Below are 27,463 nucleotides of genomic sequence, written 5' to 3'. Positions count from 1 at the left end.
CCAGGCCAACCCAGGCTATACAGTGAGATCCTGTCACAAAAAACAAATCAGCCATGCTGGCCTCTCCTCTCCATATGCCCCCCACACACCCCAGCCACCAACTTGAAAAGACAGAGCAGGGAAGCACATCGTAAAAGGCAGAGCCCCAGTTTATTCACTACTGACCAGCTCGGACTCTGGGCAGATCCAGGGCCACCTGCCTACAGGGTCTCCCCTGGCCTGGGTCCCACCCCTAAAAGGCACTGTAACAGGGGAAGGGGTGATTGGCACCTCAGCAATAGCTGCAAACACTGTGCCCCAGTGAAGCAGCCTGGAGGAGCAGGAATGGGGAGTGGGAGTCACCCCATGACAGTGTGCAGTGCCACGCTGGCCACTGAGCATATGAGCAGAGCTAACTAGGGGAGCAGGCCAGGGCCTCACTTGTCAAAGTGGTCCAGGGGGTAGTGCTCCCCATAGGTCTGCAGATGTCGTACCAGTGACTCCTGCTGCCTGCGGAGCTGGGCTGGCATCTCCTGATACACGTCAGAGAAGAGCAGGTTCGGGTTGGGCTTTAGCTTCCGCTCAGCCTGTTCAAAGGCCTCCATCACCTGGGGGAGACGGGGGAGGACTGTAAGAGGTGGCTCTCCCTCTCCTCCCCTCCCCTCCCCTCCCCTCCCCTCCCCTTTGAGGCCTCAGCCTGGGATTAGCCATCACTCCAGATCCCCAGCTCTGGCTTGCAGACACACGGCACTGCACAGAGCCGCTGGACAGTGGAGGGAGCAGAGAAGGGAAAGACTCCTCGGGATGACAGAGTCAGGCAGGGCTGCGCCAGTTCCCACAGTGCAGCCTGAGGCAAGACCAGCCTGCGTGTAGCCCACAAAGGATGGACACTAGCTCCAGCCACAGCCCAGCTGGGCGCTCCCACCTCACCTAACTGTTAGGAAGCCGATACCCTGGGAACATAGAGACAGGGAACTGGCAGACGACCTGCTCTGGGTTCCACTCTGAAGACTCACTGAGGCCATACTGTCCAGGCTGCTTGGCTCCAGGGGCCCCACTTATGGGCACTAGTTTTCCTGAGTCAGTGCGAGCACCCAGGTCCTGCACTCCCGTCCTCCCAGAGTTCTCCCTGTGCAGGAGCCAGGGGAGCACAAGAGGGAAGGGGGGGCCTCCAAGGGGCCCTCACCTTCTTCCGTGACTGCTTCCGCCAGGCCTTCTCCTGCTCCTCATCCCAGCAGCCCTGGTTCAGCAGGTACTGCCTCAGCCTCGAGATGGGGTGGTCCTGCTTGTCCCAATAGTTGACCTCGTCCACTGAGCGGTATGCTGAGCTGTCGTCACTGGTGCTGTGGTGCCCAATCCTGCTCAGAGGCGGAGATGGGGTTCAGTGTGGAGTGGGGGGGGCGTAAAGCAAGGTGGGACTGCAATATGGGGCGACAAGGCCATGCTTCGGGGCACTGACGGGGCTGCTCAGAGCTGATGGGAGTGAGACGGGCACCTGTAGGTCATGGCCTCAATGAGGAAGGGCTGGTTCTCAGCCACAGCCCGCCGCCGGGCCTCCTTAGTGGCATTGTACACTGCAAACACATCGTTGCCGTCCACACGGATTGACAGGATGCCATACCCAGGGCCCCGAGCCGCTGCAGGGACAGAGAGGATACCAGTCAGGCCTCGGGGAGAAGGCGGGAAGGAGGAGAATGAAGTGGGCCCATTCACTGCCTCTTGTGCCCTCACCCAGTCAGACACCATGGGAAGAGAACGAGGGGAGAGCGGGGGAGAGCAAGGGCCCTTACCGATGCCGTCCCCACGGTACTGCTCGGAGGTTGGTGTGGAGATGGCATAGCCATTGTTCCGGCAGAAGAAGATGATAGGACACTCCAAGGTGGCAGCAAAGTTGAAGCCAGCATGGGCATCCCCTTCACTGGCTGCCCCCTCGCCAAAGTAACAGATCACAATCCGGTTGGCATTGGCCCGCTTGGCAGCATAGGCTGCCCCCACCGCTGCATGGAAACATGAATGAAAGGACACGAATAGGAATAAGCAGACAGCCGGGCGGTGGTGGTGCACGCCTTTAATCCCAGCACTCGGGAGGCAGAGGCAGGCGGATCTCTGTGAGTTTGAGGCTAGCCCGCTCTCCAGAGAGAGTGCCAGGATAGGCTCCAAAGCTACAGAGAGAAACCCTGTCTCGAAAAACTGGGAAAAAAGGGGGGGGAATAAGCAGACACACACACACGCACGCACGCACGCACGCACACGCACACACACACACAGGCTTGGGAAAGTTGTCACCAGGTACTGAAGCCCTGCCCATTACAGCCTTCTCCCTCTCAGCTGACTGGAATACCATCCTTCCGTTTTCTCAGGGCAAAATGTGCATCCCCCCAACTCCTGTCTGCCATGCTGACACCCACACCATCTTCAACGGGCAGCCAGATCTCCACCTTCCCCCACCAAGGCCAAGCCACCAGCACTTCACATCCCAGTTACCGAGTAGCCCACTGCCCCCCTTCATCTGCCATCCAAGGGACAGCTAGAGGACTCTTACAGTGTGAGTCTGGAAGATTCCTTCCTAACTCAGGGCTCTCAGGTCACTGTGGGCCAAAGTCTCTGCAACAGGCAAAGACCACTAGGCCCCCCTTGCTCTGCACCCCCACATACCCTTAGTCCCCTGGTCTGGTCATAACTAAACCTCAAGGTACCCACACAGCTCCCTTCCACGCTGCTTCTAGTTAAATCGCCGTGGTGCCTCTGTGGTGAAGTGCTCCAGGAGCTGCGTCTTCACTCTTTCCTGCCCTTCTCCCCCAACCCAACATCAGCATCAACAGGGCCGACATCTGACTCTTGTTCAGAAAGCCAAGGGCGACACCTGGCACACAGTGGCCATTCCACACATCTGCTGACTGAGGGACTCTAGGGCGTGATAATGGAAGAGGAGGCCAAGGCCAGCTCGGAGAGAGCTCTGCCACCCACCTCTCTGCAGACTCACAAGCCACACAGCTACTGTGACATACACCTCCCATCAGACTCTGGGCCCAGGGGGGGCACAAGAGAGCTAATCCTTGGTCTGTGTGCTATGTGGGCACAGGCCCGGCATCCTGGCAGTCTCTGTAGTATGCCAGGGGCCTCAGGGCACCTACAGCATGCTCTGGGGAGTCTACCTGGCTCTGAGAACCAAGGCTAGCCAGGGCAGGGTAGAACTTGGGCTCTGTAGTCACATGAACCCAGGAGTGAGTTCCTGCCCTCCCTCCTACCACAAGACCCTAGTAAGCCACTTCCCTCTTCGCCTTCAGTTTCCTGTTCTTTGTAACAGCGATAGTAATTCATGCTAGCATTGACCACCACAGCAACTGATAGTGCCATCAGACGGTCTGAGTGTGGCAATGAGGCGTTCCGGGCCCTGCTGGCACGGAGAGGAGGAGGATCAGAGGGAATGGCGGAGTCTGGGAAGTCCAGTGTGACTGTGACCACTCAGGGCTGCTGGATGAGATGGGCACCATGGAGCCCTCCTCTGAGAGGTCCCTTGAAAGCCCTGGACACAGGCTAGGCTCTGACAGCAGCCAGCAGCCAACTCCAGTAGGCTGGAGAAGGCCTGGGCCTGCACACAGAGGTGTGTCATTGGTGCTGCATGCACAGAGCACACGGCCTTACCCTGAGGGATCTGTGTGGCCAGAGGGGAGGAGATGGTGACGAAGTGGCGCTCCTTGCAGCCATAGTGAACGGGCATCTGGCGCCCCTTGCCAGGGTCATTCACGTTGCCATAGCACTGGGCCATGAACAGTTCCAGAGGGTAGTCGCGGTACATGAGCACACCTGGGAGGAGGAAGCAGCTGTGAGCCTGGTCAGCAGTGCCCTGGAGGAGCGTGAGGCCCACCCTGTGGGCAGCCTGGAGCCAGCCGCTTCCTACCTAGACCTTCAGTGTGAAAGGGCAGCCTGGGAGCCCAGCTGAGTCATAAGAATTAAACAAAAAGCATTAACTAAGAACCAGATTGTAGCAGGTGGGCAAACTCAGGGACTCACAAGGACTGGCAGGTGCCACAGATATGGCCTATCTCAGGAGAGACTTATGTGTGGCCCAGATAATTCCTCTTGGTAACTGTCAGTGAGGGGTGAATGGTTCGGAAATGTTAGCATCTCCTGACGCTCATCTTTGAATGGGTAGAAGTGAACTTGGCATATGACAGTGCTGCACTGCACAGAAAATGGCAGACAAGGTCTTTCTTTTTGTTCTTTTGGTATGGGGGGTTTGTTTGTTTGTCTGTCTGTTTTGGTTGAGACAGGGTTTCTCTATGTAGTCCTGGCTGTCCTAGAACTCACTCTGTAGACCAGGCTGACCTCAAACTCACAGAGATCCTCCTGCCTCTGCCTCCCAAGTGAGTGATGGGATTAAAGGCATGTGACATCCACTGTTGCCACCGTCTGACTCAAGGTCTTTCTTTGTAAGAAGCTGGTTTCAGCCTTCAGGGCACATGGTCAGTGGGGGAAGACCCATCAGATCACCATTCTGTGTGGCTTGAAAGCAATGATCTGGCGATTTCACACATGAGTACAATGCATTAGGCCACGCCCACACCTCCAGCCACTCACCCTGATCCCTGCCTCCAACTCTTTCTGGGGAACCCCCACCACCCCACTTCTGACTTCACGTTTTCTTTTTTCCTTTTCTTAAATAAATCACTGGTCAGATGTAGTGGCATACACCTTTAGTCCCATCGCTCAGGAGGCAGAAGCAGGTGGATCTCTGAGTTCAAGGCCAGCCTGCTCTACACATTGAGATGCTGTCTCAATAAATATCATAAGACAAAGATAACTCACTGAATCCCTGTGTGCTGCCCTCTGCTCACAGATACCCTGGCACATGGGCCACAACACTGTTAGCCCCTCCCTTTTGCTTCTTTTTTCACTGCAGGACATGGGACCACCTCAGGCAGGTATGCCTGAAAATATTCTACCACTGACACAGCCCCAGCCCAAGACTTTTTTTTCCCAATGAGAAACTGTGAGATTTGTCCCTTGAACTAATACATCTCCTTTAAGTACGTACGGGCCACCCACTTACACCTGCACAGACAGGAAAAAGGAATAGATAGGCATCTATTCACAGAAATAAAACCCTTTTTCAAATAAAAGCCCTGCTGGACCCCAGATCACCATCAAAGGGCCCTGTCTGTTAAGTCAGAGGACTGGAGGTGTGGTTTGAAAGAAAATGGCCCCCAAAGGGAGTGGCACTATTAGGAGGTGTGGCTTTGTTGGAGAAAGTGTGTTACTGTGGAGGTGGGCCTTGAGTCTCATATATGCTCAAGCCACGCCCAGCCTCAGTCCACTTCCCATTGTCTGCATAGCCAGGTGTAGGCAGCACTATGTCTGTCAGCATGCCTCCATGCTCTCCACCCTGATGATAACGGACTCAACCTCTGAAAATGTGAGCCGGCCTCAATTGCATGTTTTCCTGTGGCCATGGCTGTCTCTTCCCTGCAATGGAAACCCTAGCTATGACAGAGAGGTCTGTGATTGCTTCAGGACAAGCTGGGACTCTCTCAACATCACTGAAAGGGGCCCCAACCCACACCCATACCTTGGGGCAATGCTGTGGGCCATGATGCCCTGTAACCCGCAGAGTCTGAGCTCTCACAGAAGGAACTGCCAGGTGTCTTTCGTAGCCCTTCCCTGCAGAGCTGTACCTATGAAAATTTAATGGAGCATGGTGGCTCACTGCCACTCAGGAGGCAGGGGCGGCGGATCTCTGAGTTCAAGGCCAGCCTGCTCTCCAGAGCCAGTGCCAGACCAGCCTTTGTTTCAAAACAAAGGACAGTTAATGGAGTCACACCGCAAGCAGCTTGCTTTTCTTGAGACTGACTGCACTGTGTAGCCCTGGCTGTCCTGGAACACACTATACACTAGGTAGATCAGGCTGGCTTCACAGAGATCCGCCTGCCTCTGTCTCCCAAGTACTATGATTAAAGGTGTGTGTGCACCCTCACACCCAGCTGGTCTGGACCTTCTATGTAGGCCAGGCTGGCCTTGAATTGGTGGCAATCCTCCTGCCTCTGCTTCCACACGTGCCGCCATGCCTGGCCTTCAGGGTCATCTGTCCATGTCCCTGAATAGGCGCAATAAATGGACGAAGGTCTGGCTGCACTGCTCGACAGCGATGGAAGAGGAGGAGCCCTAGCAGAGGAGGAAGTACACCTTGAGACTGGCCCTCAAACCCACAGACACAGGCTCTGGGTTTCTCCATGAGAATCACTAAGCACGGGTGAGAAGACGGTATTCATACAGAGCCCCAGACTTGGGTGGGGCTCACTGGTAAAGGCCTGCCCGGTGTGTGTGAGGCCCTGGGCTCCATCTCCATCGCCACCAAACACAAACAAAACCCACAGCCTCCACTGCACACAGCACCCAGGTGGATCTGACCTGTGCCAGGGACTACGGGTCCCATGGGACCTACTGCTTTGCCTCAGCACCTGCTGCTGCTTCAGTCCTGACCAACACCACTCCCTGTCGCCACCCCAGCTGGGAATGCCTCATGTGGTCATGGGAGGGCAGCCAGGGAGACAAACAGAGAAGGCTGTCGCTGGGTCAGACTTGGGTGGGCCCAGGGACCTCAAGCTTGCTTGCCTGGCTTCCACAATTAACAAGGACAACTGCCTCACTGGCTGGGAAAGGGACCTCCACATCAAAGGCTCTATGTCCCAGCCCAGTACGGGAGGGGCTGGCCCAGCCCTAGACTGGATGCCCAGCTTATCCAAAGAGGCCTCTGGAAAGTCATCCTGGCTACCCCATTTTTGAAAAGCCTGGGATTGGCTCCAATAACAAGGGTCTCTAACTCCAAGTGCTCAGCCTATACCCGGCTCTTTACAGAAACCAGCTGGGGCTGCCACCTCCTTTTTAGTTTTTGGTTTTTTGTTTTTTTTGTTTTGTTTTGTTTTGTTTTGTTTTTTTTTGGTTTTCCGAGACAGGGTTTCTCTGTGTACCTTTGGAGCCTATCCTGGCACTCGCTCTGGAGACCAGGCTGGCCTCGAACTCACAGAGATCTGCCTGCCTCTGCCTCCCGAGTCCTGGAATTAAATGTGTGTGTCACCAACGCCTGGCGCCACCTCCTTATAAACAGGACAGCATGGCCAAGCAACTGGCCCAAGATGTGGCAGGCCTACCAGGCTCAAGATTTGCCTGGTTGGTACCACCAGGGTCAGCTTCCTCGCAGGACCCCAAGCATCCCCATCTCCGGGCTCAGCAAGCCTCTCACTCAGCCCTCACCGCTGGAGTCTAGGTAGGTTCTATACTGCCAGGCACATCCCCAGCTCCCAAAGGCACTCCCGCCTTATCCTCTGCTCCTTCTTTTCACTCTGCATCCATCTCTCTTGCCAAAAATAAGATCCACACTGCACTCAGGACTGTCCCACTGCCCCTGCTTCCCAAGGAACACAGTGCCTCAGTAGAGTCCACAAGCACCTTTGCCCTGGGTAGGCAGGTGTCCACAGAGTGTGCCACGCCCTCTGCCAGGCCTGATCCCCAGCAGGCTTCTAGCAGACATTCACTTCAGGTGCCTCCTCATTGTCACTTTGGAGATGGGGACGTGGTGGCTCAGGGAAGACTAGTGAGTTACCCTTCTTTGCAAGAGATACTCGCAGCCAGGCGCTGGTGGCGCATGCCTTTAATCCCAGCACTCGGGAGGCAGAGACAGGCGGATCTCTGTGAGTTCGAAGCCAGCCTGGTCTCCAGAGCGAGTGCCAGGATAGGCTCCAAAGCTACACAGAGAAACCCTGTCTCAAAAAACCAAAAAAGAGAGAGAGAGAGAGACACTCGATATACTTCTCACCTGCCCTGTTTGCGATGCTGCTGCCTGGGCTCCTGTAAGAGCCTTCAGGGAAACCGAACTGTGGGGCTCAACGAAGACCCCAGGTGCAAAGTACCAACAGACATACCTGCCTCCCGGTACTGGCCAAACACCAGGTCTGTACGGTCCAGGGCGGCGGCACTCCCCACATGTGTCCCCTCCTCACCATAGTTGGTCATGTAGAAGGAGATCCGGCCCTGGGGGTGAAGAGCCCAGAGGCCAGGGCTTGGTTAAGGCAGTCCTTGACAGAGAACCCTGCCTGATTTTTTGTTTGTTTGTTTTTTTGAGACAGGATCTCTCCATAGTCCTGGCTATCTTGAACTCACAAGCTGGCCTTGAACTCATAGAGATCTGCCTACCTCTCCTTCCTGGGTGCTGCAATTAAAGGGGTGTCCAGCACACCCAGCCCTTTGCCTAACTTGTAAGGATCAGCCATCAATTTAGCCATCGCTGTGCTGGGCTGGGCTGGGCTGCAGGAACTCCTGCCTCCAGAAGACACTGAGTGGACAGTGAGGGCGGAGTGACAAGAGCCCAAAGGAAGGCGCAGGCATAGCCAGGGTGGAGAGAACCTGCTGTAGCGGGCAAAAGCAGGCAGGGCAGAAGGCCTAGACAAACGGACAAGGAAAGACATGGGCCGTGCCTTGAAGGGAGACGAGGTGATGGGACACTCTGCGGGGTGCTGCAGCTACACTCCAGCTCAGCAGCTCTGCGGGGAAGGGACAGAGAAAGAAAGGAAAGCGTGAGCCAGGAGGGGGACTGGCGGCCTGTCTGGGAGCTAGGGGGAAAGGGGAGGGTACTCAAAAGCCACATTAGTAGTGCTAAGTGTGACCCCCACCCCCACCCCAGGCCAGCTACCTTAGCCTCTCTGTCCTGGACCTGGAAAAGACATTGGGGCTCCCAGTCTCTCTTGCCAGACAGAGGTGGCTGCTCAGGGACAGTTTAAACCCGAAGCTTTAATGGAATGTGCGTTTTGGGATAAGGGAGACTACTGCTGGCACCATCCCACCCCCTCCTTCTTTCTGCCCTGCTCAGAGCCACGATGCCTGGCCCTATGGCAGCCATCCTGTGAGCCCGAGGCAACAGGCACAGACACCATTCTGTCAGAAAGGATGCAGCGGAGGCAATGGTGGGCTTCCAACAGTGCTGGGCTCGGAGCTGCCATGAGACTCGGGGTGCCAGGGTAGGTGAGAAGGGTGTCTGGCAGTGCCCAACACTGAGAAATGGGTTAGGGGAGGAAGGGACACAGGTCAAGCTTGGACAGGTTTTCTGCTGTGGGGTATGAGCAAAGATGACGCCAGCTAGGTCTGGGGCCCAAGATGGAAATCTGGCTGGAGAGCTGGGGAACCCTGGCGTATGATGAAATTGACATCACCCAAGATTGTGTGGAAGCGCTCTTCCTGACTGCCCCTCAGGACCCCACCCCCACCCCTGTGGAGCTCAGCATTGTTCCTGGAACCTGGCTGTCCAGCTGCCGAGGAAAGTGATGAAGAAGGGCTTTTCTCTAAGTGGGGAGCCAATTAAAAGTTAATTGACTTTCTGGTGCCAAGTGGGTGGGTGGGTACTGGATATGGAGGGCCTGCAGGGCAGTCGAGTTCAGCGTGTGGAGGAGCCTGAGATGCACCCCCACCTTGGGCTAGTGGCAGAGCCTGTCCACCCAGAATCCTCCCCACCTCCCATTCCGCCATAGGCAGGAGCTACCCAGATGAAAGGGCTAGTGCCAGTCTCCCTGGCAACCAGGAAGGGCTGAGGACCTGTGCGCACACGTTATTCGGGGGATGCCCGAGAAAGCTCTATGAAAATGTGAGTGAGGAGAGACGGGACAGATCATATTCAGCCTCCCACCGTCCTATTTGTTGCCTGGAATGAGACTCCCGCAGCCACCCGGATTGTGAGAAGCATAAGGATGCCATGAAGAAAGAGCCAGTGCTGTACGGCATGGGAGAGCAAGCAATGGAAGGAGGCGGGACACGCTCTGAGACTCAGCTGCCACTCGATGAGTTCCAGGCCCCCGTCCCTAGCTTCTTGTATCCGAGAGGACAAGCCAGGCTCCTGTTAAGTACTAATTTTGATTTTGTTCCTTTGGAGGGGGCAGTTCCGTCCTCGCACCTAAGCATAATCCTCGAACACAGGCTGGGGTGCTCTTGCGGTGCTAGACAGCTAATTCCTTCCCACCCAAGGCTGCAGGTTAGACCACCAGCTCTCACTCACTGATTTATCCGCTGGGGTGGAGGGGCAGCTTTGAGACACTGTCTCACTTTGCAGTTTAGGCTGGCTTGGAACTCGAGGCTATCCTACTGCCTCAGCCTCCCAAGCACTGGGATTACAGCACGTATCACCATGCCTGGCTTTTTAAGTAGTTTACTTATTTATTTGTAGAGCTGGTGGCGGAACCCAGGTGAAGAATTCTACCACTGAGCTCTGTACCCAGCTAACATGCAGTGTGGAGACCAGGACAAAGACAAGACAAGTGTCCTGCCTGAAGTCATGACTGTGACTGGGCACTTGTGGAACTTTTCTCTGCTGTGCACACGGCAGGTATTTTTAGTGTTCCTTCACACATTCTTCCAGCATCCCAGGAGAACCCCACGGACTCTCAGGGCACCACTGAGAAGATGCCCACACCACCCCCTCCTTGGTGCGTTCCTTGAATACAAGCACAGGCAGGTACCTGGGGTGACCCCACCCTGCTCCAGCCTGTCCCCTTACCTGCCGTTGGGACTCATACAGAATTCGGTCCATGGTGTTGAGTAGTGTCATGCTCCTATAGAACTTCAGTACCTCCTCCTGGGGCAGCTGCAGGCAGAGGCAGACAGATGGGGAAAGTTGGAGCTAGAGGAGTCAGGCAAGGGACCTGGGCATGGGGGCCCGGGAACGGGGAGCAGCCTCACATGGGGGTCTTCACTGGGGTTGATGATCTGGCCCTGGCGGTCCATGACCCGGTAGATGGGGATGCCGGAGATGACATTGGGTTGGATGAACTCAAGCTTGTCTACAAACTCTGCCGAGGCCCCCGGGAACTGGGGCTTGTCGTCCAGGGATGGGAACTGCTGCTGCTGCCTGCTGGGGTGCTGGGAAGAGAAGCAGAGAAGGGTCCCTGTCAGGAGCAGTGGGGGCTTCAGCTCTCTCAACCCTCCCTGGTAGCAGACACTATAGTGGGTAAGGAGCCCAGGCTAGCCTCAAACTTGCTTCTTTCTGAGCTCGGAGATCACATATGTGTGACTTCACACAGTTTTTTTTTTTTATGTTGTTTGTTTTGTTGTTTTTAGAGACAGGGTTTCTTTGTATAGACCAGCCTGGCCTTGAACTCAAAGACCCACCTGCCTCTGCCTCCTGAATGCTGGGATTAGAGGCGTGCACTACCACTGCCCGGCTGGGATTGCCTCTTTTAAAGACAGATTGTTGCTATGTAGGCCAGGCCCAGTTTTGGTTTTTGGGGTGTGTGTGTGTGTATATGCGTTTGAGACAGAGTTTTCCTGTGCAGCCCAAGCTAACCTTGAACTCATGGTCATTCTGCCACAGCCTCCCAAATGCTGGCATTATTAGCATGTCCCACAATGTCTGCTATTCTTTTTAACAATGTGGGGGCTCAGTTGGATGGTGGAGGCAGAGGCAGGTGGATCTCTGTTTTTGAGGCCAGCCTGGTCTCCAGAGGGAGTCAGGACAGCCAGGACCACACAGAGAAACTGTCTTGAAAAACCAAAGTAAAAAGAAAGAGAGAGAGAGAGAGAGAGAGAGAGAGAGAGAGAGAGAGGAGGGAGGGAGGGAGGGAGGGAGGGAGGGAGGGAGAAAGAGAGGGAGGGAAGAAGGGAGGGAGGGAGGGAGGAAGGCATGCTTATTTAATGCCACAAAGGGCATCTGGAAGCCCAGGCTGGCCACACCCTCATGGTCCTCTTGCCTCAGCCTCTGGGACTGGGATTACAGGTCACAGACTTTAGCTTCCATGAATCCTACCACACCTCCGTCCTCCTTCTCACCTGACAAAGGGCATCACCCGCACTGGTGCCCTCCCCCTGCGAGGGCAGCTCCTGTGCTAAAGACAAACTGGTCCAGTCAACAAATATTTGAGCACCTGCTTCCCTCCCAGCCTTGTGCAGAGCTCTAGGAACTGCAGGCATCTGTCCTTGTTGCCTAGAAGGGGAAGGCATGCCAAACAAGCAGGAGGTGGGGGGGACGACATAAAAAATGAGTTGCAAGGTGGTGGCGCAGGCTTTTAATTCCAGCACTCAGGAGGCAGAGACGGGTGGGTCTCTGGGTTTGAGACCAGCCTGGAACTCCATGTCGTGTGAGTTCCACGACAGCCACACAGAAACCCTGTCTTAAAAAAAAAAAAAACAAACAAAACAACAACAAAAAAAAAAACCTCAAGTCCCATAGAGTAATGAGCAGCCAGGGAGAACGTGTTGCCAGCCAAGGGGAACAGAACATGTAAAACCCAGGACGTGAGGGCTGGCAATGTCCTCTGTGGAAACCTGCAGTGGGCTCAGAGCAGTCAGCAGTCCCTTAGGGACATCACACCTCTCAGATCACAAAACTGCATAAGTTCCTCTCCCTGAAAATCTGGTTTCCAGCAGGGCAGTGGTGGCGCACACCTTTAATCGCAGCACTCAGGAGGCAGAGACAGGTGGATCTCTGGGAGTTTGAGACCAGCCTGGTCTACAGAGCGAGTTCCAGGACAGCCAGGGTTACAGAAACCCTGTCTCGGAGAAGAAAGAAAGAAAGAAAGAAAGAAAGAAAGAAAGGAGGGAGGGAGGGAGGGAGGGAGGGAGGGAGGATGATGCTGTGGTTTCCAGAAGTTTCTCTTTTCTATCTTTTATACATAAACTGAGTGTGGAGCCAGGCACAGCAGCACCGCCTGTGATCACAGCGCGCAGGGAGCTGAGGCAGGAAGACGTCGAGTCCCAGGACGACCTCGGAACACAGAAAACCCCACCACAGACACGAAGCGAAAAGCTAGGTAAGGTGGTGCACATTCCTAATACCTGTTCTGGGGTGAGGGTACGCAGGGAAGATGCCACAAGATCAAGGCCAGCTTAAGCTACAGAGTGCCTTCATTCTTTAAAAATAATCAAGTTGGACTTCGTAGCTCAACCTCTAATCCTAGCACCTGGGAAGTGGAGAATCAAGAGTTCAAAACCTCCTTTGCCTACAAAGCAAGTTCAAGACCAGTCTGGGCAACATGAGACCCTGTCTCAAAAATTTAAAAATATAAATAAGGCTAGAGATGTACACTGAAGTTATACAGGAAGGGACAAATCTTTCTGCCTTCCTCAAGCCTGCCCTAATGCCAAGTTCCAGGAAAGGGACACCTGACAGAGAACACCGGCCACAGCAAAAAACCAGACTCAGACTTCTCTCGTCAACACAGAAGCTGCGGCCATCTGTCCTCAGACTTCCTGGAGGGCCACTCTCCTCCATGTCCATGAAAGAGATAAGATGTGAGCAGCCCAGTCCAGAAGAGGCTACCGGGGTGGGAGAAGGGATTCCGAGACACGCTGGGTGAAAGAGAGGTCCACGTGTCTTCCCCACTATCTTCTCTTACTGAAAACTCACAGAAACAAGCCGACCTCAGAGCAAGGGGGAGGATGGCGGAAGGAAGAGATAGTGCCATCTTCCAACAATGTCAGCTTGTTGCTAACTACATCCTTCTGGGTCACTCTGCCACAGCAGAGAACAGAGAAAGCATGGCTGGCAAAGCCATCGAGAAGCCCAAATGCTCAGGAGGTGACTAACGAGCAAGGTGCCAGGCTGAGCTTCGCTTCCTCGGGGCATCAGTGAAGATCACATGGCACTGCCAGGAAGGAGCTGGGCTAACAGGCTTAGGGAGGTAAAACAGCCTGCGCCAGGCCACAGGTCTGAAAACACTCGTCCCAGAAGGACTTCTGACCCGGCAGGGCTGTGATTCCAACCCCAGGGCCCCGAGCCCCAACTGCCACAGCTTGTCCACTTCCCACTGCAGCCAGGCTTCCTCTCACGTCAGCAGCTGTGGCTTCACGCCGAGGGAAGCCACAGAAACAGTAGGTTCCCCACAAGCTCCACCTCACGGGTGTCCCCTCCCTCCTTTTAATTGTGGCGGCCAAGGCGCCGGGGTTCCAGCGGGCAGCGAGTTTCCTGGGCATGATTATCAGCATTTGTGGCTGTGAGGAAATTATCACTCCCAACGGCAAGGCAGGTTCAGGCTGGCACGGCTCGGGCCAGCAGACTTGTCCTGTTCGTGCAAGGTGGAAGCCAGCAGCCTCTCCTCACCCTGCTCCAGGCACAGCAGGACCTTGATACCTACCTGGAAGGTTGCTTTGTTCTGTGCCTGTCTCCCACACAGCCCACAAGGCAGGGGAGGTGTTCAAGTAGGCTTGCACAACAAGCACTCCGTAGTAATTACCCAACACATGGGTGAATGAGCCGTTGGTTGAGTTCAGCGGCTCCTGAGTCAGACAGAGCTGGGCTCCACTTTCTGAGCTGACAGGGTGACTCTCCTCAAGACTTTGAATTTTCTCATATCTAAAAAGCTGCACAGGGCTGTGTGCAAAGTTCCTAGGGTGATTTACACAGGGGTTCATGCAAGCCTGGGCATAATAACGTGCTTGAAAAGTGGGAGGAAAGCAGCACTTGGTGGTGCAGCTAAAGCCAGCGCTAGAGAGGTGGAGGGAGGAAGATGGCAACCGTAAGGCCAGCCTGGCTTAGACAAGGAGAGCCGTCTCAAAACCAAAGAAACATAGGCATGATGGAGCATGCCCAGAATCTGAGTCTTCTCAAGGCTGAGGCAGGAGGATCATGAGTTCAAAGCCAGCCTGGACCACATAACAAGACACTAGCTCAAGAAAAAAAAATGTTTTTAATTAAAAAAAAAAACAAGCAGGACTTCAGATGTAGTTCGTCTGCTTGAGTAGTTATTTGGTACCTACAAAGCCCTAGATTAGATCCCTAGCACCGCAGCAAGCTAGCATGATGGCAGGTCCTATAATCAAAGCACTTTAGAGGTAGAGAGGGTAGGGTCACTTCAAGGTCACACACACACACACACACACACACACACACACACACACACACACACAGTTTCCAGCTACCCTGGGATACAGGAGACTATCAAAACAAATAAACAAGTCACATGACCCCACTGTGGCGGCCTGACTGAGAATGGCCCACACAGACTCAGATTTGAATGCTTAGGAAATGGCTCTAGGAGGTGTGTCCTTGCTGGAGGAAGTGTGTCACTGGGAGTGGGCTTTAAGGGTGCCAGTGCTCAAGCCAGGCTCAGGGTCTCTCTCTTCCTGATGCCTGTGGACTCAGATGTAGAACTCTTGGCTCCTTGTCCAGCACCATGTCTGCCTGCGTGTAGCCATTAATGGACTAAATCTCTGAAACTGGAAGCCAGGCCCAATTCAATGTTTCCCTTTATAAGAGTTGCCATGGTCATGGTGTCTCTTCACAGCAATAGAAACCCTAGCTAAGACACCCACTCAGGAGGTTGAGGCAAGAGAATAATGAGTTCAAGGCCAGCCTAACCCACATACTGAGAGACCCCGTCTCAAAACCAAGTCAACCCCACCAAAAGACAAAGGCTTTGAGGTAAGGAATCGGGAAGATGAGAGATGACAGGCACCTTGGGAGGATGGGGAGACTGAGAAGAGCCACAACCACTGCACCTTAGGTTGGAGTCGGATACCAGACTCTGGCCCTAGCAACCTTCAGAGAGGTGATGCTGGGAAGGCCACGTGGCTACACCAAAGGCCTAGAAGCTGAAGTCAGAGGAGGAAAGGGGAAGGGCTAGTCTAGCGGTGGTGAGGGCCAGCAGGCAAAGCTTGCAGACCGGGGACGAGCAAGGGGGTCCAAACAGGACACACTGTCAGAGAACTGGCATCCAGGTGTGCGTCACATACTGGGGCAGGCCCAGACCATGCTCTCCAACTCCCTCTCCAAACCTGTGGAAAGGAGGGCTGTCTTTGCCCCCTTGACGTCACTATGCTAACTCAGTGAGTTCCAAAACAATGGCCAGTAATGAAGATGCTGGATTATGGGTTGGGTGGGGAAAAGCCTACAGAGAAGGGATATGACCACATCCCATTTTTCCTTTGCCTTTTCTTGGGGGTGGGGGTGGGGGGGTTGGGGCGTGGCCTGGTGGTCGGTCAGTGACATAGAATAGCAAAGCTGCTCAGACTGGGACAAGCCCTGAAGCACAAGAAACCCAACAGGGGCTGAACAGCCTGGTTCACCTGCAGAAGTACCCTCATGGCCATTCCCTAAAGCACCTTGGTTAACAGCACAGACAGAGGCAGAGCACTGCATGACAAAACTTCCCTGAGCCTTAGTTTCTCCTTCTGGTGTACAGCCTTATGGGCTATCATGAGGCTGGCATGAGCTGACAAGTATATAGGACACAGCCCAGTGCCTGACACATAAGGAAGGCATGGCAAACATGAACCACTAACAGGTATGTTTGATAACTGTTCCCACCAAACAGGTAGACACAGAGTGTTTGCTCTGAGGCTGGGCAGTAGACGCTGACAGGAGGCAGAGTGTCATCACAGCTACAACTAACCTGCCTGGCTGGAATCCCAGCTCCGTCCCTGTCCAACTGAATGACCCACTGCCCTGAACCCGAGGCCCATAAAGAAGAAGAGACCTGCCTAAAGGGCTGCGGGGATAATATACACCGATGAAGCCTTTAGAGGACGTGTCACCAGCCACTCCACATGAAGTGACACGAACATTCTCTGGAAACGGGGAGTGAAGCAAAGCTGCTGGACAGACAGGGAAAGAGAGGCAAAGGTGAGGAAATGCTTTGGCCCGGGGAAGAACAGGCTCCAGAGCCCAGCGTGGTTGCGCAGGTGTGTCAAGTCAGGCATCAGGAGGGTGAGGCAGGAGGATCTCGAGTGCAAAGGCAGCCTGGGCTCCAAGACAGCACCCTCTCAAAAGACAACAAAAACCAAACCAAACAAACAAACAGGAGGCTCTGGGCCCGACACTCTGGGATACTGGAGACGAAGATGACTAAAGCAGGCCAGTAGGAGCCAACTGCGGGCTGGAGCCAGGATGGCTCCTCGGATGTTACTCGCACTTGCTGCTCTTCCGGGACAGGGTTTGAGTCCTGACACCCACGTCAGCTGATTCACACCGCCTGTAGCTACACAAACAAACACACACAGACACACACAGACACACTCACACCACACATACCACACACACACACACACCACACACCTACACACACCACACACACACCACACACACACCACACACACCACACCGCGCACACACACACACACACACCACACACACACCACACACACACACACACCACACCACACATACACACACACCACACACACCACACACACATACACACACACACACACACACACACACACACACACCACACACACACACACACACACACACACACCACACACCACGCACACACACCACACACACACACACACACACACACACACACACACACACACACACAAAAGCTGGGCAGTGGTGGTGGTCACCATTAATCCCAGCACACAAGAGGCAGGGGCAGGCAGATCTCTGTGAGTTCGAGGTCAGCCTGGTCTACAGAGAGAGTTCCAGGACAGCCTGGCCTACACAGAGAAAAACCTGTCTTGAAAAACCAAAACCAACCAACCAACCAACCAGATAAAGAGCGGATTGTGAACCTAGGTGCCATCTAAAGCTCTTTATTCTGTGTTCACTGAACCCCACAACCTCCTGGTGAGGCACTTCATCAAATAATGTGGTATTTGAGGCCCATAGGGCTAAGCAGCTTGTCCAAAGCCACACAGTTCACAAGTGGTGTGGTTGGCACGCGCAGGGCTGTCTGACCAAAGATGGTGGGTTTAGGACATGTGTATCCTTTGGGGTGGGGCTGCTAACTTTACATTCTCTCTGTGGAGGACAGCCAAAAACAAACATCCACACCCACTGAGCCTTGAGCCCTGAGGCTAACACAGCAGAGAGCTACATCTCCCTCTAGGGTAGTCGCTCAAATTGGAAAGTAATCGGGCTCTCTGGGCCTCAGGGACACACACACACCCCGGCTTTCAACTCTAGCCGCACCTACCCCCAAGGAGGTGTAAAGCCCAAGAGGGCATTTCACTCTTTCCCTGAATCCATCAACATCAAACCCGTTACTGTCCCTGGAGAAACGCAGTAGCTGCCATTTCTAAAATCCTACTTAGTGCTCAGAACAGAGTAAGTGCCCCTTAAGAACCTCCCTCTTAGAAACCCACAGGAACAGTTGGCCTGAACAAGGGAGAGCACATCGACCCCAGATGCTTTCGGGGAAGCCAGTACAAGACTGATCCAGCCCCCTGAACATGGATGTCAATAAGGAGGCCTCTGTACTCCAGGGAGCCTCTGGTAGTGGATTAGTATTTTTCCCTGGTGCAAGAAGGGACTTTGAGAGCCCATCCCACGTGAAGGGATAAACTCTGGACCTGGACACATGGGGAAGGGCCCAGGACCAGCACAGGAAGATTTGGTGGACTTTGCAGAGCCCCCGTTGAGGGCCCTACCCTGCCTGGGGAGTGGTGGGTGGATGGGGTGGGGGTAGGCTGGGGGTGGGGAGGAGGGATGGGGGTGAGGGGAGGGAGAGGGAGAAGGGACTTACATGTGAAACAAGCTTGTTCCCTAACTAGAACTAATAAATAAATTAAAAAAAAAAAAAGAACCTCCCTCTTGGTGGCTGGAGAGAGCGCCCAGAAGTTAAAAGCTCTGGCTGCTCTTCCAGAGGACCTAAGTTCAGTTCCCAGCACCCACAGGCAGCATGAAAATCACCTGTAACTCTAGCTCCAGGGCGAGAAGAAGTCTCTGGCACACACCTGCAGCTGAGGGCATGATGTCTCTCTGTGTCTCTGTCTCTCTCTATCTTTCTCTCTCTCTAAACCAAAAAGAAAAAGCCAGGCAGGTTGCACATTTTTAATCCTCACACTCAGGAAGTAGGGGCAGGAGAGAGGCCTGAGTAGTAAGACCCCGGGGAAAACAACAAAACCCACATTCTGGCAGGGCGTTGGTGGCGCGCGCCTTCAATCCCAGCACTCAGGAGGCAGAGGCAGGAGGATCTCTGTGAGTTCGAGACCAGCCTGGTCTACAGAGCGAGTGCCAGGATAGGCTCCAAAGCTACACAGAGAAACCCTGTCTCGAAAAACAAAAACAAAAACAAAAAACAAAAAACAAAAAACTCACATTCTTTAGCTGGATGAGGCAACCCCCACTTGTAACCCCAGCCCTTAGAGGTGAGGTAGGAGCACCATGGGTTCACAGCGATCCTCAGCTACATGAGATCCTGACTCAAAAACAAAACAAAACACACCCCTCTTTAGTCCTCGCCAGCATGATCTAAGGGAAGTGTTAGTCTGGTTTTACAACCAAAACATAAAGTGTGTAATTCCAAGGAGCTAGCAGGTGAGCCAGTCCAAAGAAGCTGAAGGGCCCTGACGGTGGCCACCAGTGGGTCACTCCGCCACGGTTACCACGCCTCTGACCCTACAAGAAGAGCACATCAGTTGACCCTTTGTTCCTTAGGTCCACTTTCTTCAGCCTTGCACTGTCTATCAAACAGAGCTGCTGGGGCGCCTGGAATACTTCTGTGCCATGGGACAATGTCTTCTCTACCCTGGGGTGGAGCTCAGCGGTAGCATATACTTGCCCAGCACCCTCTAAGTCCATTGTTCCATCCCCAGTACTGAAAACAAAATGAAACAAAAGCCAAGCCTGCTGGTGTGCACACCAGTGACCCCAGTACTCAGGGTGTGAAGGCAGGAAGGTAAGAAGTTCAAGTTCAAGGCCAACCAGTAGAGACTCTGAAAAAAACAAAAACAAAAACAAAAACAAAAACAAAAAACAAAACCAGAGAGATGTGCCTGGCACCCAAAGTTGTTCTACGACACCCCCCCCACAGTGGTATGCACATGTCAGCATCCCCTCAAACAGTAAGTTTCTTGTTAGGTCAGCAATACTGTACTAAAGATATTTCAAAACAAAATACCTGAGTGTGGTGGTGTATTCCTTTAATATCAGCTCTTAGGAGGCAGAGGGAGAGGTAGACAGGTCTCTGTGAGTTTCAGGCCCGTCTGGTGGTCGGCCTAGCAAGTTCAAGGCCAGCCAAGGACTACATAGTGGGATGCAGTCTCAAAAACAAACAAAAAAAAAGTGGTCAATGTGCATGAGATTCGGGGAGACGGGGACATGTTGGGGCCTGAGCCCAGCTCTTCTGATACTAACCCAGTCTAGGAGAAGCAAGTGTCTTGGACAGAAGCTGGTGAGAGGGGCAAGACAGGGCTGAGGGTCTAAGTGCTATAAGACTGGAACAGGACTTAACTTCCTCCCCTTCCTGGCAACTGGAAGGGAGTTAGGCTTTTGGACCCAGGGCACCATGCTCAAACTTTCTATCACTGAACCTCAGTTTCCTCACCCCTGACCCCGACAGTTTCTCTGTATGACAGTCCTGGCTGTCCTGGAACTCGCTTTGTAGACCAGGCTGGCCTCAAACTCACCGAGATCCGCCTGCCTCTGCCTCCCGAGTACTGGGATTAAAGGCATGTGCCACCAACGCCTGGTCAGTGTCCTCATTTTTTAATGGCAGGGTCCTAGCACTGTGTGTGCTGGGATTGTCAGTCACCAAGCATTTCATGCTGTGAAAACCCCAGCCAGGTTTAAGACATCAGCCACCCTCGAGGGTGTCCAACCATTTAACACTGCAACACAGTGCTGTGGTCTACAAAGTTTACACTTAGAACCTCACCACAGTTAGCAACACACACACACACACACACACACACACACGCACACACACCCCATCACGTTTTAGATAAGTTTATAATTTCATGTCCGACACCTATCCTTAGCTATATTTGGCCTCCAGGCCAAAGGTTAAATGCAGCAGGAGAGAAACTAGTAAGAACTGTCCCCTCTTGGCCTACAATATGCTCACATCACTGGAGAGCCGGGATCAGCTGCCTGAGGCAGGACCATAAATGATGGCGAGTAGAGCCCTGGCCCTCCCACCCCCTTACGCCAATGCCCTGGGAACTCTGCCCACCCCACAAGTGAGAGTCAGAAGAGAGCGGATTTGTAGAGTCCTGGCCCTCCCACCCCCTTACTCTAGTTTTAATTTTTAAAATTTTTAACTGTTTAAAAATTACTTATTTTTATTTTATGTGCATTGGGGTTTCAACTGCATGTGTCTGTGTGAGGATGGTATCGAATCCCCTGAACAGGAGCCACGGACAGCTGCGAGACGCCATGCGTGGGTGCTGGGAACAGAACCCGGGTCCTCTGGAAGAACAGTCAGTGCTTTCAACCACTGAGCCATCTCTCCAGCCCCAAATTTTTAACCTTTTAAATTACATGTTTATGTATTGTGTGTGCATTACATGGAGGTGTGAGGTGACTGGTGGGAGGGTTCTCTCTCCACCATGTGGGTCCTGGAGACAACTCAAGTCACCAGGCTTGACAGCAGCTGACTTGCAAGCTGAGCCATTTCAATGGCCTTAAGGGGGAAATCTTTTTTTTTTTTTTTTTTTTAACTTTCAGGGTCTTGCCATGTAGCCCTGGCTTGATGCAATCCTCTTGCCTCTGCTTAGTGCTGGAATTATAGGCATGCACTACCATATCCAGTGGGTACAATGCCGGCGACCGACTGAACTCACAGCTTTGTACCTGCTTGATGGGATTCCACAAACTGAGCCCAAGAGAGTACTTAGGTTTTTCATTGTTTTTTTTTTTCTTTCTTTGTGTGTGTGTGTGTGTGTGTTACTGTTACCACCCCAGGCCTGGCTCCTACAGTGAGAGTTTCCTTCCTCTTCTCTCTGAGCTGCAGAGAGGCCAACAGTGCCGAGAGGAGGGGCTACGGGGGTCCCTGTTCCTCATTCCATCGCCCCTAAGACCCTCCAACTGACCTACAGCAAACATCCTCCCCACTTTCTCCAGACCTCCACTCCACTGGATAGAACTGGACCTTCCAGCCACGGATGGCGGCTCGTGCCTGCCATCCCACTCTTGGGAGGCTGAGGCAGGAGGATTGCCACCAGTTTAAAGCCATTGCAGGCTACACGGTGAGTTCCAGACCATCCTGCACTAGGGTGAGATCATGTATCAAAAAATAAATAAATAAAATATAAAAAGATTTTCCGTGCAGGGCATTGGTGGTGCACGCCTTTATTCCCAGCACTCGGGAGGCAGAGGCAGGCGGATCTCTGTGAGTTTGAGACCAGCCTGGGCTACAAGAGCTAATTCCAGGACAGACTCCAAAGCCAGAGAAACCCTGTCTCGAAAATAGCAAAAAAAAAAAAAAAAAAAAAAGATTTTCCATGTTCCCAAACTGAGTGCCCGACAGACACTGAGGTTTTCACTCAATGACCCCTGACTTCTGGGAGCAGCAATGTGAAAGTACTTCTGTTTAAACTTTCTTTTGACGAAAAACATCTTTAGTTAGCTTGCAAACTAACAGGGCGGCATAAGGCTTCTTCAGACAGTCTTAGTTTTGGTGAACCCACGCCTGTGTCTCCTGTCCCCCATTTGAACTGAAACCTTTAAACCTTTAGCTCCCAGGATCCTCCCTGTTCCCATAGCATCTAAGTTCCACTGTCCCTGCCTACTGCATTTTTTCACTTGAACTGACAAGGTCATAGGTTCTCAAGTAGCTGCCTCATGAACACTTTATTTACCTTTGCCTGACTCTCACTTCCCCGACAGCTATCTGTTTGAGCCCTTGCCCGCCCCCCAGGGTTCCCCATCTCCACTTCCATTTTGGCTGTACTCTACCTACCGTCCCTCCCCTAAAAACACCCTCTCCTCACTTCCTTTTTACTTTCCTGCCTTCCATATGTACTTTCATGTTAAAAACGTAAGATTGGAAGTTAGAGGCCAGGCTGTGGTGGCGCACGCCTTTAATCCCAGCACTCGAGAGGCAGAGGCAGGCGGATCTCTGTGAGTTCGAGACCAGCCTGGTCTACAGAGCTAGTTCCAGGACAGCCTCCAAAGCCACAGAGAAACCCTGTCTTGAAAAACCAAAAAAATAAAAAGATTTGAAGTTAGAACTTTCATATGAGAATCTGCCCTTTTGTGGCTTTACTTGGTATAATTTTTTTTCCAACTTCACTTACCTGCAGATTTCATGGTTTCATTTTTCTTTACAGCGTGTGTGTGTGTGTGTGTGTGTGTGTGTGTGTGTGTGTGTCACATTTTCACAATGGATGTGTCACATCCATTGGTCAGTTAATGATCATCTAAGTTCATTCCATATCTTAACTAGTAAATAAAGTGTCCTTGCAGTAAGACACAAAATTCCTTGCCCAGGAGCAATATAGCTGAGTCGTACAGGAGACCTGCTTATAGTTTGGAGAAGCCTCCAGACCTCATTTCTAGAATGGCCGCACCAGTTTACACTCCCACCAACAGAGGATGAAGATTCTTTCATAACGCTAGTGGTGCTGCGTAGGAAGCCTGGGGAGAAAAGACACCCCTTTCTCCAATCTTGACCCCTGTGTGCCCACCCTGTGTGAACGGAAGGCCTGTTCCACAGGAGGGAACCCACACCTGGCACTGTAACCGTGGTCAAAATGCAGGGCTAGGAAGCCACAGGAGCCAGAGGAGAACCTACTGATCTTTGTTTCCTAAGCGGTCATGTTGTCAAGCTGTCTTCTCAATATCAATGTTTCTATCCACAGATCCGTGCTGCTCTCTAACCCAGAGAAGCATCTTATTGCAGCGGGTGAGTGGTCAGTGCAGAGACTCATTACTGTTCGGGGTGCTGAGAATACGACCTGACTAAGAGCGCCCAGCTGTAAACATGTATATCAACCCCTCCAAAGCTCAGGGAACATTGTGAAAGAGGGGAGAGAGAGAACGTTAAGAGCTTGAGGATGGGAGGGGTGACTGTAAAATTCGTGTCCTCCTGACACAGCTATGGCACACAGAGTTCACAGCAGCCGTGGCTACTTACAAAAGATCTGCACAAGATCCATCCAGGCAGTTAAAAGTTCCAGCAAGGTTGGGGGAGGGGCTCTCAAAACCCCATCCCCAGATGAAGCCCTGTTAGCAGTTGCTGGCTTTGTGGGAAGGCAGACTCATTTTTCTTTAGGCCACTGGCAGGGTCTCCATGCCCCAGCAGGTAAGTCTATACCCATTTATGTATGGCAACATTAACTGGTCTCAGTGAGTTAAAAAATAAGTAAGTGAACGCCTTTAATCCCAGCATTTGGGAGGCAGAGGCAGGCAGATCTCTGTGAGTCTGAGGTGAGCCTGATCAACAAAGCAAGTTCCAGGACAGGACAAAGAGAAAGAGAGAGAGAGAGAGAGAGAGAGAGAGAGAGAGAGAGAGAGAGAGAGAGAGAATATGAAGCCAGGCATGATGGCAAATGCCCAAAATTCCAGCATTTGAGAAATAGAAGCAGGAGGATCAAGTGTTCAAGACCCCTCCCTACTCCCCTCGCCACGGAAAAAAGGAAGTAAGAAAGAGAGAAGAGGGATGTAGTTCAGCAGACAGAGCACTTGCCTAGCATGTGTAAGTCCTGGGTTCGATCCCCAGCACCAAATAAAACCAGGCATGGTGATGAACGATTCTAATCTGAACACTGAGACAGAAGAGCCAAAGTTCAAGGTCATCCTCAGCTATGTAATGAGCTGGAAGACCAGCTGGGGATATTTAATTCACTATCAAAAAGGCAAAAGGTGGGGGCTGGAGAGATGGCTCAGAGGTTAAGAGCACTGACTCTGCTCTTCCAGAGGTCCTGAGTTCAATTCCCAGCAACTGCATGGTGGTTCACAACCATATGTAATGGGATCCGGTGCCCTCTTCTGGCCTGCAGGCAGACATGCAGGCAGAACACTGTATACATAATAAATAAATCTTTAAAAAAGGTAAAAGGTGGGGGGGGGGCACGTTAAATACACAAACCAATGAAAGCTAGAGACTTGCTCCCTCCTGCCACTCTTCCAAACTTCCTCTCAGATATGTAAAGAAATAAGAGGGACAACAGAAGTCTGAGCCAGCAGGAGAACCGATTTAATCGGCCACAATGACCTTCCCTTGGGTACCTCACTTTTGCTCAGTGCTCAGCCTACCTGACCAGCCAATGAGTTCAGGGACTGAAATCAGCAGTGAAGGATTTGATTACAAGAAGAAAAAAAAAAAAGCCAAAGAGAAGAGCACACAGCACACTGCCCTACCCACACCCTGGCCTTGCAACCTTTCTCTTATTCGCTTGTTTCTGCTGACAGCCTTCCCACGTACCCACGGCTCACCCTCTTCATCTCTGCTTACCTCCTTCTCTTCCGACCCTGAGCTTCTGCCTACAAACTCCATCTTCTCTGCCCTTAGAACTAGACCACCATGCAGGCCATTCTTTCCTCCCCCAATCTCTGAGGTTTCTGTCCTCACTGCGAATGTAAGGTCGACATTCCCATTGCCCTTTTGTACTGGGTCCAATTTGTAATGCTTCCACAAGCAGCTATTTCCACAACGACCTTATGAAGCGGTCACTATCAGCACTGTACAGAGAGGTAAAAGTAGTTCCTTGCCCAAGGCTGCACAACTGGACAGAGGCAGAGCAGAGCAGTGAAATCATGTAGTCCAGCTCCAGAACCCAATCACTCAACCAGTCCTCTTTTCATGGGCATTTTACTTTAAAACCCTCTAACCAGGCATTTCCAACAAGATCTTTCTTTCTCCACACCCCATTTTTTTTTACAAGATCTTTTTGTTTGTTTGGGTTTTTTCATTGTTGTTGTGTTTTGGGGGTTTTGGATTTAGGCAGGCTTTCTCTGTGTAGCTTTGGAGCCAGTCGTGGAACTCACTCTGTAGACCAGGCTGGCCTGGAACTCACAGAGATCCACCTGCCTCTGCCTTCCGAGTGGTGGGTTTAAAGGCGTGCTCCACTACTGCCCAGCTAAGACCTTTCATTTATTAAGAGATGATCTCACTGTGTAGCTCTGGCTAACCTGGAACTCTACGTAGACCAGGCTGGCCTAGAACTCACAGTAGATCCACCTGTCTCTACCTCTTAAGTGCTAGGATCAAAATCCTGCATCTCCACCCCAGGCACTTGATTTCTTTTTTCAATCTTTTAGGGTTTTTTTTTTTTTTTTTTGAGTCAGGGTCTCATATAGCTCAGACTGACCTCAAATTCCTGACCTTCCTGGCTCTACCCAACAAGTGCTGGGATTAGTCATGCCTGACCATACCCAGAGCACATGAGGTTAGGAGTCAAATTCTGGTTGTAGCACACGCTGGGCAAGCACTCTGTCACTTAGCTACAGCACCAGACCTCCATACCTGCCCTCAGCAACAATGTATCAAAAGGGACTCTCGAGTTTCCTCAAGTGTTTTCAAGAAAAGTGGATCTCCAGGTGGGAGATTGAGACAGGACTGTCTCTAGTGCCATGCCAGTCTGGGTGGGACTCGGAGTGTGTTAGTTAAAGGCCATCTTGGACTACTCAGTGAGATCCTGCCTTAAAAAATAACATTGACAGGGGCTGGAGAGAGACCGACTGCTCTTCCAGAGGTCCTGAGTTCAGTTCCCAGCAACCACATGGTGGCTCATAGCCATCTATTATGAGATCTGATGCCCTCTTCTGGTGTGCAGAGATACATGGAAGCAGAATATTGTATACATAATAAATAAATAAAATCTTTTAAAAAAAATATGGGCTGGAGAGAGATGGCTCAGAGGTGAAGAGCACCGACTGCTCTTCCAGAGGCCCGAGTTCAGTTCCCAGCAACCACATGGTGGCTCACAGCCATCCGTAATGAGATCTGGTGCCCTCTTCTGGCAACAGGCATATGTGGAGGCAGAATGCTGTATATATAATAAATAAAATCTACAAAAAAAGGAATAATTTTTAAAAAACAACGTTGACAAAGGGTCCTGTGTGGATTTCTCCCTTCATGACATCAACCAACATACCCCGATGGCCTGTGACAGTGATCGCGCCCGGGCCCCCGCCTTCGCTTCTGATCGGGGACCGCAGGGGTCCAATCAGCTTCTTGCTCACCCAGCTTCACAAGTGGAGTTTTAAGTAACGGAATAAAGAAACGTGGGGCTGATCCTGGCCCACCCCACCCCCGGTTTTCTCCCTCTTCCCCTGACTCTTCTCTCCAAGGAGCGTCCGCGTCCTTTTCTTTCCTTCACGACCCGCACACACCGTAAGAGCAACCTCTGCGTCCGCAGCCACCTCGGGAGGGACCCCGTGGGGCCCAGGTACTTACGGATCTAGCCAAGCCCCGCGCCCCAGGCCGCCGCAGCGACAGGAGAGCAGCCAGGCCCCGGCTCTGTCTCCACATCGCCGCCGCCATCTCGCTCGATAGCCACGCCTCCTCTCTCCCCAGCTGGACCCGGGGCTGCCCCACCAGATGCCGTCCTCAAATGCCGGCACGGTCGGGCCAACAAGCGACTTCACTCCCACCGCCGTGAGTCCAAGACACGAACCTAAGTGCGCGTGCCGATTCTGATTATCCTCCGCCGTGGCTCTAGCCTTCCGCTTATAGCGGCTCCGATATCAGGCAGGAAAGGGACACCCTGACCACAGGCTCACGGGTTGAGGGCCGGGGGGCCTTGGGCGAGGTGGGCCTATTCCAAGACCCGCCCCCTCTCCTTTCTGGCCCAATGGCTTTGCGAGAATCGGGAGGCGGAGGCGGGGCGGGACCAGATTGTT

At 52.7% G+C, this 27,463-nt stretch overlaps 1 protein-coding gene across 1 annotated transcript; it reads right to left on the bottom strand.

Moving 5' to 3' along the window:
- Window positions 1-182: 182 nt before the first annotated feature.
- On the bottom strand, window positions 183-27,281 carry Bckdha (branched chain keto acid dehydrogenase E1 subunit alpha). The gene is made up of 9 exons (XM_027430376.2): window positions 27,018-27,281; window positions 10,699-10,878; window positions 10,517-10,603; window positions 7,899-8,007; window positions 3,625-3,786; window positions 1,770-1,976; window positions 1,475-1,616; window positions 1,166-1,337; window positions 183-587 (listed from the first exon to the last, which is right to left on the bottom strand). Exons 1-9 carry the CDS (start codon window positions 27,102-27,104, stop codon window positions 417-419), a joined length of 1,317 nt encoding a protein of 438 aa, XP_027286177.1. The 5' UTR covers window positions 27,105-27,281; the 3' UTR covers window positions 183-416.
- Between the last annotated feature and the right edge of the window lie 182 nt (window positions 27,282-27,463).

Source organism: Cricetulus griseus, chromosome 9 (assembly GCF_003668045.3).
Source record: "Cricetulus griseus strain 17A/GY chromosome 9, alternate assembly CriGri-PICRH-1.0, whole genome shotgun sequence".
In the NCBI taxonomy this organism is placed as follows: domain Eukaryota; kingdom Metazoa; phylum Chordata; class Mammalia; order Rodentia; family Cricetidae; genus Cricetulus; species Cricetulus griseus.
This window is presented reverse-complemented; position numbering and strand designations above follow the sequence as displayed.